General features: G+C 42.7%; 1 protein-coding gene across 5 annotated transcripts in view; it reads left to right on the top strand.

Moving 5' to 3' along the window:
* Positions 1–15162, top strand: part of UTRN (utrophin) — a 389659-nt gene that overhangs the window by 52086 nt on the left and 322411 nt on the right. For all 5 annotated transcript variants that reach the window (XM_054819386.1, XM_054819387.1, XM_054819385.1 and 2 more), the window contains one exon: positions 10725–10786. In XM_054819386.1, the coding sequence (XP_054675361.1) occupies positions 10725–10786 (62 nt within the window). The remainder of the gene's footprint in view (positions 1–10724; positions 10787–15162) is intronic.

Raw genomic sequence — 15162 nt, 5'->3', positions numbered from 1 at the left:
ATTCTTTGGTCATCTTCTTCATTCATTTTGCTTGCTTCTCCTTTATGTTTAGAGCACCACTACACCACATGAATTTTAGGGGCTTCCTTTAAACCTTCTGCATTTCAGGTTTCATCTTAGTAATTACAAAGGTTAATAGGCTGAGGTAAATAATTTACAGGCATCAGTGTGACTGATCCTTGGCAAAATAATGGAATAGCTAATGAAGCTCAGACTTAGCTTGTCTGGAAACAAAATAAATAATTTATGCTTTTTTTTAAACTTTATTTGCCTATTTGTTTTCTGTGAAGACTGGGCTCAACTTTGTTGCTGAGATCAGTATGCAGTAGTTTGAGTTGAGGAATACTTTGTATTTGGGCTTGCTTCCCCTCTACTTCTGTCTTCCAAGCATTGCCTATCCAGGGATTTGTAAGGGTAGCATGACTTGGTGTTAGTCTTGGTTATGAAGAATTGAAATGTGTTAGTCTATAGTTATAAGTTGGCCACAGAGGAGTGTAGAAGCTTTCCAGTATGTTGTCTGTTAAGTGAAATTGTGTTAGTGAGCAGCTTTCCAGCAAGGGACTTGATGAGCTTTAGATGCTGGCAAGTTTGTGGAACAGGAGCTTGCTTCCTTTCTCTTTCATTCCTTTTCTTTACTATGAGCATGCTGCATGTTCTTGGACATGCTCCCCTCTATTCAGCACTGGTGAGGCCATACCTGGAGTACTTGGTCCAGTTCTGGGCTCCCTAGTACAACAGAGATGTGAAAATACTGGAGTGAGTGCCAGTGGAGGGTCACTAAGATGATGAAGGGCCTGGAGCATCTCTCCTACAAGGAAAGGCTGAGAGAGCTGGGGCTCTTCAGCCTGGAGAAGAGAAGGATCAAGGGAATGCTACCAAAGTTTATAAATGCCTGAAGGGAAGGTGCAAAGAGGATGGATCCAGGCTCTTCTGAGTTGTGCCCAGTGACAGGACAAAAGGAAGTGGGTGCAAATTGAAACACAGTAAATTCCATTTATACTTAAAACTCTGGCACAGGTTGCCCAGAGAGGTTGTGGAGTCTCCATCCTTGCAGATGTTCAACGCCTGACTGGACATGGCCCTGGGCAACCTGCTCTGACTGGGGGCGTTGGACTAGACAAACGATCTCCATAGCTGCCTTCTGACCTCTGCCATGCTGCACTTTCTGTGAAAACACTTTAATGCAAAAGTTTACTAAACCTCTTGGGAGCAATGCGAAGAGTGATGGATTCATACAGGTGGTGAAGCTTGCTTAATACTTGTAAGGTGGCTTGAGGCATTCATATGAAAGAGCTAGAAGACTTTTATTGATATTGCAGTGATTATAACAGTTATGAAATTGCAACAGGTGTATAAACTATACATGTTCTTTCTTAATTTCTGAGTTAATTAGCACTGGAAAGCTTAAATTATTTTTTTATTACCTTCCATGGATGAAATACAATTGTATGTGTGCTATTGTTTTGCTCTTAAGACTAGATTTCTAAATACCATCAGAGATTTGAGGCAATCAAACCCAGAAAACTAATACCTTGACTTTGCGTAACTCAACTGCTGAAGTTGCTGTTATGAATGTCTTATATACTGGACTGCTAGGAAGGACTTAAATTCCATGCAGTTATAAATTCCATTTGTTTTTCAATAACTCTAGTCTGCATGCTGCTGTAACTGAAATGGCACCTGTATGGTCTATATTGGGAATTACTTAGTCAACTTGCTTGCAGAAACATTTAAATAGCATTTATGTAATTTAAAAAATATGTTAACAGCATACACTTTTTGGAAATCTGTTGATTAATCTATTTTCACGAGGAAAGTAGGATACTCTGATTATACTTGTCTTTCCATTCTTTTTTCTTCACTGCAAACCTGGTCCGATTTGGATTAATTAGTGGGAAATTTAATCCAATTTTTATGTCATAAAGCTAATTAAATAGCTACAGGTTGTGTGAAAATCAGTGGCTGGAGGAAGAAGAGGCCCTGAATGCAGTGCCTCCTCTAAAGAAATTTTTTTAAAAAAGGTATAGATGTCTTTGCTGCTGCCTGGTGGGTGGCCGGTCAGCGCCTGCATGTGAGGTACAATCTGGTGCATACCCAGCTACCCATGGCCTGTACCTTGTGTGCTTGGATGGGGTGGGAGCTTGCAGTGAGAGGCCAGAGAAGTCGTGGGGAGAAGCTGGCGCTGATGGAGCTTATACTTATATGCCAAATGTTATTAATCTACTTCTTATGAAATCAGAGCATGTAGTAATATGTAGGAGCCAGGTATTATTAGTTTATGTCTTGGGAATTGGCTTCTATTTGTGTAGGAAAAAGCTGTTGACCTAGAGAGGTTTAGAACAGGAACGATTACGGACTGTGGTGGAAGGAGATTTGGGTCAAGGTGGGGAGAGATGGATGGAGGAGCCTGGGAAAAACATGGGCATCTCTGAAGGGATGGGTCGGGAAAGGCTTTGATATTTGGGAGTGAGAAGACAGAGAATGTGAGATGAGGAGGGTTTGGGATTGCAGCCTTTAGTTTTTTTGGAAAAGGAAGATAGGAAAATCCTTCAAACAGAGTTGGGATAAAAGAGACTCTGGAATATGAGGGGACAGAAGTTCAGTGTTGCAAATAAGAACTTTGCAGAATGCTGCTGTCTTTACCTACCTGTCACAGATAACAAATTAACCTATCCAGTCTGGTGGGTTTTTCTGCTTATCTGGAATGTGGCTATTTGTCCTTATTGCATACAGCAAGTCAGCCTTCTCAGTCTGACACAACGTTGTGGAGCTCTGGCCAAAGCAACACATGGAATATGCTGCATCTCTAGCAGTACCTGTGAAACGTCTCAGGGATATTACTGCATTTCCTTCTGCCACATCGGGTCTGCTTTTCCATTCAATTATGAAAACTTTTGAAAAGTTTACTCTTACAAGTAAGTTTGGTTTTTTTTTTCCCCAGTAAGTTTGCCACAGAGTATGACATAATCACATGTGGAAAACGACATTACGTCTTTTGTACCATGAACATTGTTTCCTGAAGATGTTCAGACAAGGTTGTTTGTGATGTTTGCCTGATTTGAAACTATGCCATAACTAGCAGAGAGGGATACTTGCGTATGAAGAGTTTATGGCTTGGCTTCCTTCTCTGCCCAAGCAATATCGCTTACTTGGACCCGTGCGGGGTCTCTGACATCTGTTGTGTGTCTGCTTCCTTCTGGTATGCAGATGGACCTTTTGTGGGGACCACTCCCCTGTTATGCAGGAGATTACGCTAGACGATCACAATGATCCCTCTGACCTTGTATCCCATGAATCACCTCCACAAATGTAAGTAAGCCTAATAATAGTTCTGATTTGGGCAGAGGAAAAAGAACAGATGGCTAACAGCAACTTGTGGAAAGCAATTCTGTTTTCTTTGTAACTGCTCAGAAATGCAAAGATCTAATCTTTGTTCATAACAAAATAAAAATATGCAGAAAATCTAGTTTGTAATTCCTACCTTTTATTTGTGCCTGTAGATTTATTCTATCTCTTTAAGTGCCCTCCTGTTTGTGTGCTTAGAAACATCTTAATTGCCAGATTTTGGGCAGGAGTTATTTGCCTTCCTCTTCTCTTTCCATGTGCCAGTCATGTTGGTTGGGGCCTCGGGGAGATGGTGAGGCCATCTTCCTCTCCCTGTGGGTGAAGTTTGTCCTTTGGTATCTATGGGGCACATATAATCCAATCCACTCTCTATCATCATAGAGATATTTGTGATATCCTTATTTCAGTTCTTCCACAGTGCACTTGCTGATAGATGCAACCCTTTGCTCTAACCAAAGATTTTGGCAGAAACTTTTACAGCCTCAAACCTTGATGCATGATCACTGGCAGTTTGTGAAATATGTGCCCAAATGTATTTATATCACAGAACGGTAGGGGTTGGAAGGGACCCCTGGAGATCATCAGGTCCAACCCCCCTGCTAAAGCAGGATCGCCTAGAGCAGGTTGCACAGGATGGTGTCCAGGCAGGTCTTGAATATCTCCAGAGAAGGAGTCTCCACAACCTCTCTGGGCAGCCTGTCCCAGTGCTTGGTCACCCTCAGAGTGAAGAAGTTTTTCCTCATACTGAGATGGAACTTCCTGTGTTCCAGTTTGTGCCCGTTGCCCCTTGCCCCGTCACTGGGCACCACTGAGAAGAGTCTGGCTCCATCCTCTTGACACCCGCCCTTTAGATATTTATAAGCATTGATGAGGTCCCCTCTCAGTCTTCTCTTCTCCAGACTAAACAGCCCCAGTTCTGTCAGCCTTTCCTCATACAAGAGATGCTTCAGTCCCCTCATCATCCTTGTAGCCTTCCACTGGACTCTCTCCAGTAGTTCTTTGTCTTTCTTGAACTGGGGAGCCCAGAACTGGACACAATATTCCAGATGTGGCCTCACAAGGGCAGAATAGAGGGGGAAGATAACCTCCCTCGACCTGCTGGCCATGCTCATCTTAATGCACCGCAGGATACCACTGGCCTTCCTGGCCACAAGGGCACATTGCTGGCTCATGGATAACTTCTTGTCCACCAGGACTCCCAGGTCCTTCTCTGCAGAGCTGCTTCCCAGCAGGTCAAGCCCTAACCTGTACTGGTGCCTGGGGTTATTCCTCCCTAGGTGCAGGACCTTTCACTTGCCCCCACAAGTGTATCGCTCGCAAAGGCTTCCTAGGGCTGTCTTGCACTGGAAGCTGATGCTGGTTGGTTTGACCAAGTGTTAGGGAGCTGTTGCAGGCTGTCGGAGTGAAATGTGTGGTTGCCGGGCCCAGGCAACGCTCCAGAGCAGCCCTGTGTAGGTGTAGGGACACTTTGCCCTAAATTCTTGGTTTTGCATTGTTGTCCCATGAAAACAGCAGGGTCGCTGGCTGATCAGCACGGGTCTTCAGGCCCAGTGCGTAGTGCCACAGCATTATTTCTGTCTCTGAGAGCTTACTGTTCTCTCTAGTTTCCTTTTAAATGTCATTCCAGTGCGCTGAGACCAGCAGTGTGGCGTGTTAAATTGCTTTTCCTGGGAGGTAGGGAAACTGCTATTTTAATATTGCTTCAGCTGTGAGGATGCTTTCTTCTAAGCTATCAGTTGCTGGGGGATTTTTTTATTGTGAAGCAAATGCAATTTAGCTTAGACTCACAGCACGTTTCAGTGGGAAACAGGGGGGGGTTCCTCATTACTCGTCTGTGGTGTCTTGTTTTAGATGGTGTCTGCTGTTGGGAAACACCAGGGAGTAAGGTGTGTGTGTAGGGGTAAGGAGTGGGTTTTTTTGTAGTAAAGTTTGTATTTCATATTTTGGGTTATACAGAGAATTTACAATTTGGGCAACAGCATTTCCTGTGTCAGTTGCTGTAGGCAGGCATCATTACTTTTGTTAGAAACACTATTAATATGACTGTGGTTTGCTTAACTGCTGAAGCTTGATGGGGATAGAAGGAGAAGGAGTGAGGGAAAACTTTGTGCTCGCCAGTGATTGCAGGAATTAAAATTGCAATGTGAAGATGAAAGCTTACGAGCGAATTACTTGCTGGAGCCATTTGTTCTACCATGGTGTTGCAAGAAAAGAGAGGATCTGCTCAACAACTTTAATTTTTTGCTTTCTGTTTCTTTTAAGAAAACCCAACACCCTCCCCCCTAAAAAGCCCAACCCAAAACCCCAGAGCTGGTGATAAAGATTATTCTGTGTTAATAAAGATTATTCTGTGTTAAGGCCCAGCAGTCCTGATGAGCATCAGAGGTTCTTCTGTGAGCTTGGTGGTCACACATTCTGGAGCTTTGCAGCTTGCTTGGTTCTTTGCCTCATGCTGGTTTCCATCCTCAAATTTTAGATGCTTATTTTGTGTCTTTTTATATGTGAATTAGTCTGAGTTTGACAAAAAGATAGTTACTTTCAAAATGCTTTTTCTATCCAGAAAATCCTGCACCCAAGAACACACAACTCTTTCCCCTCTTCTTTCTGTTAATGTTAGTCGGGTTTCAGATGTGTGCTAGTCCTGGGTGGGGCGGTATCTATGATAGATACTCTTGCTTGCCTAAAGGCTTAGGCAAAGGGAAGTTTCTAACTGTGTTACATTCCAAGTGTCTTAATTGAAACCCACAGGCTAATTCCTTCTTTTATTTCTAAATTCCTTTGCTGAGAACTTAAATGAGAACTTAAATTTGCCTTCCCCACCTCATTATTTAAGTCTTAAAATGTGAGATGACCCTTGGTAACTTGTGCTGGAATGGTTGGGCAATTTCTGTACTTCATTTGCCAATCCAGTCTGTACAGTTCTCCAGGGCGCTTTCATTGTAGCGCTGCTCTGCCAGCTGTTTTGGGTGTGATAACTTTTTGTCTTTCAAAAACTACATAACACAGTTCTGTCATGTAAGCATGTAATGGATTTTGGGGAAATAAGAAAGCTGGCTCTCGGTATAAAGCAGAGGTTGAGTAAAGGGCAAACCACAATCCAGTGAGGCTTTTGTTATTACCTCTATTTTTAGATCATTTAGATTCCTTTTTGCTCCTGAACATGATATTCACAAGGTAATAGATTGCACTTGAGCTGTGGTTTCAAAGTGCCCCAATACAATTAAGGGACAGCACTGAGGGCGGAGGAGGTGCGTGAGGCTGTAAAAGCGGCTGCTGGAGGCGGCTGCATGCCAGGACACAGGCTGGGCATCCGATCACAAGAGCCGCTTGTTTTGAGCGTGCTGCAGTTGCACAGACATACATCATGTTGTATAACAGAAAAGGCTTCAGCAAACAAGCATCCGGGATAGGAAGCTTTTCTTCTCTCTGTTGTCATCACAAGAGTTTAATTCTCTCTGTGTGTTTAGGTTTCTTTTTATTTCCTCTTAAAGGAACAAACTGTTCTGACATCAGCCATTACAAGTCCATTAAGTGACTGGAGGGCGGGCAGTGCTGTGTTGGCCAGAGGAAACAGTCGGTGGGGGATGAAGCAGAATTTGGCCCCCAGTCAGTCCTTGGCTTTTATCGTCAGGCTGCAGCAGTGTGAAAGGAAACACAAATGTTTCAGCGACCTGGTGAATTTGTTTCTCACTGGGCTGTGACTTGCTGGCATTTTTGATGTCTTGTGCGAGAAGCTGACTGGCCGGAGTACCGTGTGCTCTGCTGAATGGTATCATTGTGGGTTGGGGTTTTTTTTGGGTTTGGTTTTTTTTTTTTTTTTTTTACTGAATGTGGCTAATTTGTTAGCCGAATCATAATGTCAGACTCCAGGGGTTAGCTTTACAGGCTCATAGGAATCTAAAAAAAATTAATTTGAGGGATAAAATAACTTGTCACTGTTGTTAACAAAGCACTAGCATTTCAGTTACAAATTTCTTTCCAGGGATTTATAGCAGAAAGCTTGACACAGCCCTAGCTACAATGGCCAATTACAAAAATCCTAGTTTCAGAGGCTTTATAAAACAAACATGAAAGCAGAGCTTGACTGGGCAAGTGTCATCTATGGGTTTTGTAGCTGAGCGGGCTGTTTTGGGAAGATGGGAGTTGGGGGGCTTCCAATTCCTTGCCTAACTGAAATGGAAAGGATGCTCTGATACCTAAGAGATAGCAGGGGTATATACAGTCATATTCTTGTCTTCACCATTAAAGACTAAGTAGTTCTTGTTTATTGAAGTCATGTGTGCTTTGGTTTGTTAGTTGTTGTTGTTTTGGTGTTTGGTTTGGGTTTTTGTTTGTTTGTTTGTTTTGGTGGTGTGGGTTTTTTTGTTGTGTCCCCCCCAACCCTCTTTTTTGAAGAGGGAGAAGGAGCTGGATTTTTAGGAAATGTTACATGTGCTACTGCAGCACATGTCATGGGAGCACTTGCACAAACTGGACCTGAGGTCCAGCAGCTGATGTAGGAGCAAGGCCTGCTGATGGAGTCCCGGCAGGCTGAAGCTGGTGTGGTGCTGAGAAGAGCTGTACCCTCTGCTGTGCATGTGCAGAGCCCCCCAAGAATGGGGTGTGCAGAGCTCCTAGCACACAGGATTTATAAATACATGACCCTTTTCATAACTGGTGTTATCCTTTTACACAGTCAATACAACTATTTTTGGCCTTTCTTCATGCTTTGCCTTTATCATCTTAAGGAGTAAGCACCTTAAGAGAACATCAGACCTCAAAACTTTGGGATTACTCTTGATTCTCACAGAAGCTTAAGGAAGGAAAATGGCAGACTGAGCCTTAGGAAGGCATCCTGGCGCATAAGTATGTATTTGGGGGTGTTGGCAGAAAAGGGACAGAGGTTACTGAATGATATTCAAAGAGAGAAAAGGATGTTTGAATCTCAATACATTCAATACAAATATTATTTGCAATTAATGCAAATGGCAAACCTTATCAAGAGTCAGACAGTCTGGGATTGAATTTTGTACAAAGTTAGCTTTTTGGTTCAACAGTGGCAGTTAATCTCGTCTGTTCCTGTCTCCTACAAAACAAAACCAACCCCCCCCCCCCAGACCAAAACAAACAAAAAACCAAAACAAAAAAACCTTGGAGGGGAAAAAAATGGAGTAAATATATCCAGATAGTTGGAGTTCAAATCTTGACCCTGTCTGTCTCCTGTAAGATGGGTACATGGCACCGAGTATCTTGATGGCAAGGAGCTGTATTTCACTGGGAGAAGAGAGCAGGGTTAGTGAGGTCTTTTAGGTAATTGTATTCCTTCAGAACACCACCTTGAATTTCAACAAGCTGTTTTAACCATGGCCTGCTGTGCATGCACTGTAGGTATCTTGAAGCTCTTTTGGAAAAATCTTTTTCTGCATTGGGTTATCTTTGATTTCTGGTTGAGCTTGAGGTGCGACTGAGGAGTTGGTTGTGTTGGATCAGGTTTAGGTGGCAAAGAGGAGAGGCACAGAAGGGTGAAACAATGGCTGCTGGCTGCCACGTTGCAGCAGATGTGCACTCTTTGGTATGCCCTAAGCAGGTTTTTAAGCCGTAGCCTAAAAGAAGCCCAGAACTGAGGTTTTAACTTAAATTGATATGAACATTTTCATAAAGGTTACTAAGTCTTTTAGCTGTTGTGACATCTCATTTCTTACCAACATGACTTCTTCTCTTGCCTGGACTGAGCCGTAGCTGCTATTCCTTGTTCATGCCTGTTAGATAACAAACACCTTGTAATTTGTTCCACTGTTCCGGTAGCCTGTGTGTAACAGGTTTATGGCTAGATATATCAGACATGAAGGGCATCAGTTTCAGATGCACGTTGGGCCAGAAACAAGATATTTTGATGTCGTCTACCTAAGGAATCTTCTGGTAGTATCTTGTTACTCTTTTTAATAAGCGTCTGCATTTTGTAGCTAAAACATCACTGTAGAACAGTCTCATTTGCTGCTAAGGTGTGTGATCTTTTAAGTGGTGCCTTTCAATCTGATATCTCTTTAGACTGTATAATGTTTTTTTTCCCTTTCATGATTTCATGAAGTGGAATATTTGAGTTTCAATCCAGTTTTTTCTATGGCTTCATCTTAGTGCAGGGACAGGTGGTCTGAACACCATGGTGGTATGCTTTGTTGCGGTAAGGGGCTTTGAAAACTCGGTGCCAGCTGCCACCAAGAGGTTCTGCCAGAGAGCATCCCCAGCAGCAGGGTGCTGCGGGCGCCTGAAGCATGTCTTGAGGCTGGTCTGTTAAGCAGCTCGTGGAGCCTTGAAGGCCTCTCAGAGATCATGATCTGGGCTGCAGCTGTCAAGCTGAGTTTGCCCAGTGGAAGGCAAACACTGCCTGCCTTGGCTGTGGTCTGCTGCGTGCATTTGGAAGTTGACGCCTTTCACAGGCTGCATGTCTGTCTTTTCTTCTTGGCTGCAGCAAGCAGGCCTGAAAATCCATGGTGGGCCAAGTTCCTTGGCCTGGTCTGTTGTCAGCAGGTAATTCAGTGCCATTTAAGTGCAGTGATGAGGCATAATCTTGCCTTTAGCACTGCTCAGTGCATCTTACCCTAGAGGTGTCCCGTGATACGGGCAGAGCGCGCTGTGTTGGAGGTGACTCCCAAATGGCTTCCTTAAACAACCTGGGTAGCTATCTTGTCTCTGCACAGCTGGAGGCCACTCCTCCTCCCTCTGCTTTGACCTGTAGGTGCTTGCCTGTACTTCTTCCCTGTTCTGCTGGGTCCTTCCTTCTGGCTGTCTCCTGGACCCTGGGTGGTGGTACGCTGGTGCCACACCAGTAAGAGCATCTGAAGGGAAGGGCTGCTGAGCCCTTCCCACACTTTAGCTGAACTTGGCTGTGACTGATGACTACCATGGTTCCTAACCCAGGTGTGAAACCAGGCTGAGGGTGGGTAAGGATGGAAGTGCTTCCAGGGTTATGCCAGCAGTTTTGCTACTGCAGTTGCTGTGCCGTGTACTGAAGGAGGCTATTATCTGCATCAGAAGCTTGAATAAGGGCCTCATCCAGGCAAAAAGGTGTTGACAAAGTCTGGTGATTAACAGCCCACGGTTTCATAGGTTGCTTTGCACCAGATGGGGAGCCTGTGAATTTAATGCATCGGAATCCTGCCCAGGAGGTGCTGTGAGGCTGATTCTAATGCAAAGGAGCTCCTGTGGTTGCTAGCAAGGTTGAAACATTTGTGTGACTCTGCAAGTACCAAAGTCTCGCAGAGGTTTGAACAGGTCTATTGACAGATCAGGCAAAAAATTCTCCTGCTGAGTCAGGATAGTGTTTAATATGACCTGTTTTGAGCCATCTAGGATTAAGATGATGCATTTTCACTCATTGTTTTCTTATTTTCTTTCTCCAGATGAACACAATGATGTACAGAAGAAGACCTTTACAAAATGGATAAATGCTCGGTTTTCCAAGGTAATGTTGGGTTGAAAGTACTACGTTATTTTGTTTGATTCCCTGTTTAGAACAATATTGGTTAAATATACTTTGCTTTTGCTCTTGTAGAATACTCCTACTAAAATATGTAATGAAAACAGATAAAATACTGTGATATTTGTTGCCTCTCTGTTTCCTCATGCACAGAAGCATTTGATACTATGTGTCTTATTTAAGAAAAACTGAAAGATTCTATTTGTTAATATGTTAAATAGTTATTTGCATGATGGTGTCTGGGTTGTGGTCCTCTTTATACAGTTTACTCCTGCATGCAGTTTTCTGAGTGTATTACAGCAGATTTTGAACCCGAGTCACTGTGTTTACTCTCGGTGCTGCTGAGTCAGCTTTACTCATCCAAAATACTCTGCAAACCTCAACTTAAAGCCACCTGGTGTTGCTACTTGGGTCTTGACTGTGAGATTTTGTATAATTACTTGCTCATTTTGAGTTTTCCTTGGCTTCCACGCTGTACATTTCTTTAATTCTCTTTACTGACATGAAACTTACTGAGGATCTGGGTTTGTGTTTTGGGATGAGAGAGGAAGTGGTGGTTGCTTTGGGATGCTATTTAAAGCCTGCTTTTTGTGCTGTTCTGCTGATAGTGAAAAACGACGCTTTGCCCAGGAGCGTGGTGGCTGTGGGAAGTTTCCCTACTTTATAGTTTGAATGTGTGAAGGAACCTGGGCTATTATCAGACAACTCCTGTGTTTTTCTAGCCAGTATGCTGCTGCAAGTGGGATAACTAGTAGTTTGCACCCTGTTATTGAAAAAGGGCACGTATGTGAAATCCTGAAAGTAGATATATAGAAAGAAGGGAGGGTGTGGGGGTGTTGGTTTGTTTTTCTTTTTAAATAAAGCAACGACAGTGCTATAGCAATGAATGGCTACCTCTGGAGCACTGCCCTTCTGAAGTTCTTGGTCAGAAATGTAAGAAATTTTTACCTTCCTTCCTGTGCAACACGACACTGGGCAATGCAAGGCTTGTGGCCTTGGTTGGTTCACTTTGGCTTAGGTTTGTTTTGGTTGAAAGCTGATATCCTGCAGTCTTCATCCAACGCGTTCTTGGCTGGTTTGCTCTGGAGGGGAGGAGTGCGTACGCGTAACTGGTTGCTGCGCGCTCTGCTTTTGTCTGCTGCCGAGAGGAAAGGCGGTTCTGCGGGAGGAGGGTTAGGCAGGGCAGGGTCAGGTAAGGCGTGAAAACGTGGTGAGAAAGGAAGGCCTGTTTGTAGAGACTTACCCTGGCACAAAGATGGCATGACCACGGAAATGACAGTGATACTGAGAATGTGCTATGTGACTTGTTTGTATGTGTTAGGGATGTTGTATTGAAATAGGTAAAATTGTTTTCAGTCTTTATACTTGTACACCCATGGATATATTTTATAAACTAGCTTTTCCTTTCATGCTATGTATTCAGACAGATCCTGCTTAGCTCCTGGATTTCCCTGCCACAGAGTATGGTCAGATACTGGTTCGATTTTGAAGTAACTGTGTAACTTCATGGCCCATTAAACCACGCGAAGCTATGAAAGCCATGTTAATGATTAAAGAGACTCGTATAAAAGGACATACTCTCGACTACTGCATGTCCAATTCAAACTTGAGCGTGGCTACTTTGCCGTGACATGGTGCAGATTTATGAAGACTGGCATGTTCAGACTGCAAGGAAATTACTGGTGTTAAGTAGAAATAACCTCATGTAAGAAAGTCTGCTTTCAACTATGCCTTGAAAATGTAGAGAGACTGATTTCAGTCTTATTGAAATTTTTAAATTTACCAACTCATTTGAGTTGTTTAAAATTCTTTTCCTGTGAACTAGATTGATTCAGCTGCTTAGTAGGACAGAGAGATTTTAGAGGTTGGATAAATGTAATCTGACCTACGTTGCAGAAAACAAAATGGTAACTGAGGAATTTTGTATGGAATTGCAAAGTTCACTCCAAGAATTTTACTTGTTCCTTCCCCATTAATTATATTGTAGTTGCCCTTCAATTAAACACATAAATAAAAAGCAAGCAGCTGAGCCTCTATAAATTAGTTTGGCATACAGAAATCCTAAAACTGCAATTGCATAACGCACTCAATCTCTGACCTTGACTTAAATCACTTAAACAGGGTTTTATGAAGGATCTAAAAAGAGAGCAATGTCTTTCCCTTCTCTCATCAGAGAATAGGTAGATGAGCGAAACTCAAGTATGCTGTGAGGTACCCATATCTGCTTTGGGCTCCTATTCAGTGAGATGTAAGTTCTTGCTCTAGTTCACAGTACAGTAACTTGTGTTCGTGCTCTTCATTTGAACTGTGCTAGTACATAATGCATCGTGTCTGCATGTATTTTTTGAAATGAAGGCACAAGCGCATTTAAAGTGGATTGAGTCTTAAGGTCAGTAAATGTATTCTGCCAAGCCTCAATGCTCACTTGCAGATATCTTTACCTTAGCAGAGCCACTACAGCTCACAAGCCTGTGATGGTTGTGTAGTAAGAACATTCTGTTAAAATTAAAGGGAATACCAATTATTAGATAAATAGTCTATTTTACCAAGCTTTAACCAATAGGGAAGCTTGCATTAAAATAAATATTGATACAGAGCATTTCAGCGTATCTTTATATTAAGCCATGTGATGTTTTTTCTTATTGTATGTTTTTTCCATTTCTCTGTCCAGTCTAATTTCGAGAGTCAGATATAGCTGTTTCCCTGTGGTATAGCCCACTAATTAAGGCATCTAGTTGTATGGATAGTTAATGCACGCTCTTCAAACTCTGTAAAACTCTTTTCTATCCTTTTTCCTATCCCTTTATCCCTTTCTGTGTTTTTTTCATTAATACTTACCAGTTCATAAGTATTGATGGATATATTTTCAGAACACCTTTCTGCAATGCAAGACTATAATTTTCTGTGTTTACTGCCACTACAACTAAAGGTATATATCAGAAGTATCTACTAATTGAGTGCCCAGTCTGAGACTTTGAGATTTCTGTAATCTCTTCATATAAACCAGAGCTCTTGTCGAGTCTTATGACAGAGCCCAGAGGGTCCATCTCTTCTGCAGACTCAAGGAAATCATCTAAAATATCTAACTGATTTTCCGATGGAGCTTGATCAGCATAGAGAAGGGACTTCAAGAAGATGATGCCCGTGTCAGCAAGGACTGGGCTTAATGATCTAAGGAATTCTCTTAATCTGGCACACAGTTAGTGATTACCTGTAAAATTGTGCTTTAAATTATTCTGATTAGTTACAGGGGAACTCTTGACTAAAAGTAGAGTTTGAATTCAGGTCCACAGGATAACTTACTGCTCTATTAACCGTATGTTATTTGTTACGCATAAGTAAAAGGGGAGTGAATGAAGATTTTGCAATCAACCCTAGTTTTGACTTTTCCAAACTTGTAAATAGTTTCAATCTGTATCTATTTGCATGGCATATCTGCAGGCCTGGGACTTTTAGATCCATCATACGGACCTGTGACACTTCAACTGATAATTATATAGCATAGTGGCTAGATACTCCACTTGCAACTCTAGAAGGTTTCTAGAAAACTTGATAGGCATGTTGAGGGATTCAGGAGTCTTGCGTCCCACTTTAGACCCTGCAAGTACAGCTTTTTCTGCCCTCTTTTGTTTACTTTCTTTACTCCTACTTTCTGACCTGGTTTTGGGGTTTTTTTTGTGTGTGTGGTTTGTTGGTTTGTTTTTTTTTTTTTTCTCCTCCCCCCCACACTTACTATTACACCATCTTCTGTCAGAAAGCTTGCCTGCCCAGCAAATCTGGAGTTTTGATCACCCTGCCTATTTCATTCCCACTTCTGTGTTTGTCACTTAGCTGCTTACCCAGCAAGACCCCGTTTTTCTTGTTAAAGCTCCAGACCTGCTCTGTCTGTCCTTCCTTTCCCCTTCTCCCACTCTGCATCTCCTCACCTTCCCAGCCCTTACAGGATTTGATGCTTGTGTGGTTGGCCCTATTTTTGCATCTCTTTGTCTAAGCAGTCCTAGCCTTGCCCTCTCTTTATCTCCTTGCAGGAGTCAGTCTTTGCTGGCTTTTGTTTTCCCATTTTCCAAGGTACTACTTGTCCAAGTTTGCTTTCAGATTGGTTACTCTCCTCTTCTGCTATTCCTGAACTTGGCAGGTTGGACCCAGAGTCAGTGCAAGAAACACGATGCCCTAACCCTTAATTTAGACCTGTGGAGTCAGATCTGTCACAGCCTGTTGGAGCTTAGTGCTGTCACTCCAGAGGAAGTTCACAGATCCAGCATGGGCAGACTGAGGCTCTTCCTTTTCCCCAAAGAATCATGTCTTCATTACATTTGGGAAGCTTTCCCACAGGGGTGGCAAAAATGCTTTATTATTAGGAA

Source organism: Grus americana, chromosome 3, assembly GCF_028858705.1.
Source record: "Grus americana isolate bGruAme1 chromosome 3, bGruAme1.mat, whole genome shotgun sequence".
Taxonomy (NCBI): Eukaryota; Metazoa; Chordata; class Aves; order Gruiformes; family Gruidae; genus Grus; species Grus americana.
Note: the sequence above shows the minus strand (reverse complement) of the source record. Positions and strands in the feature narration are given on the sequence as shown.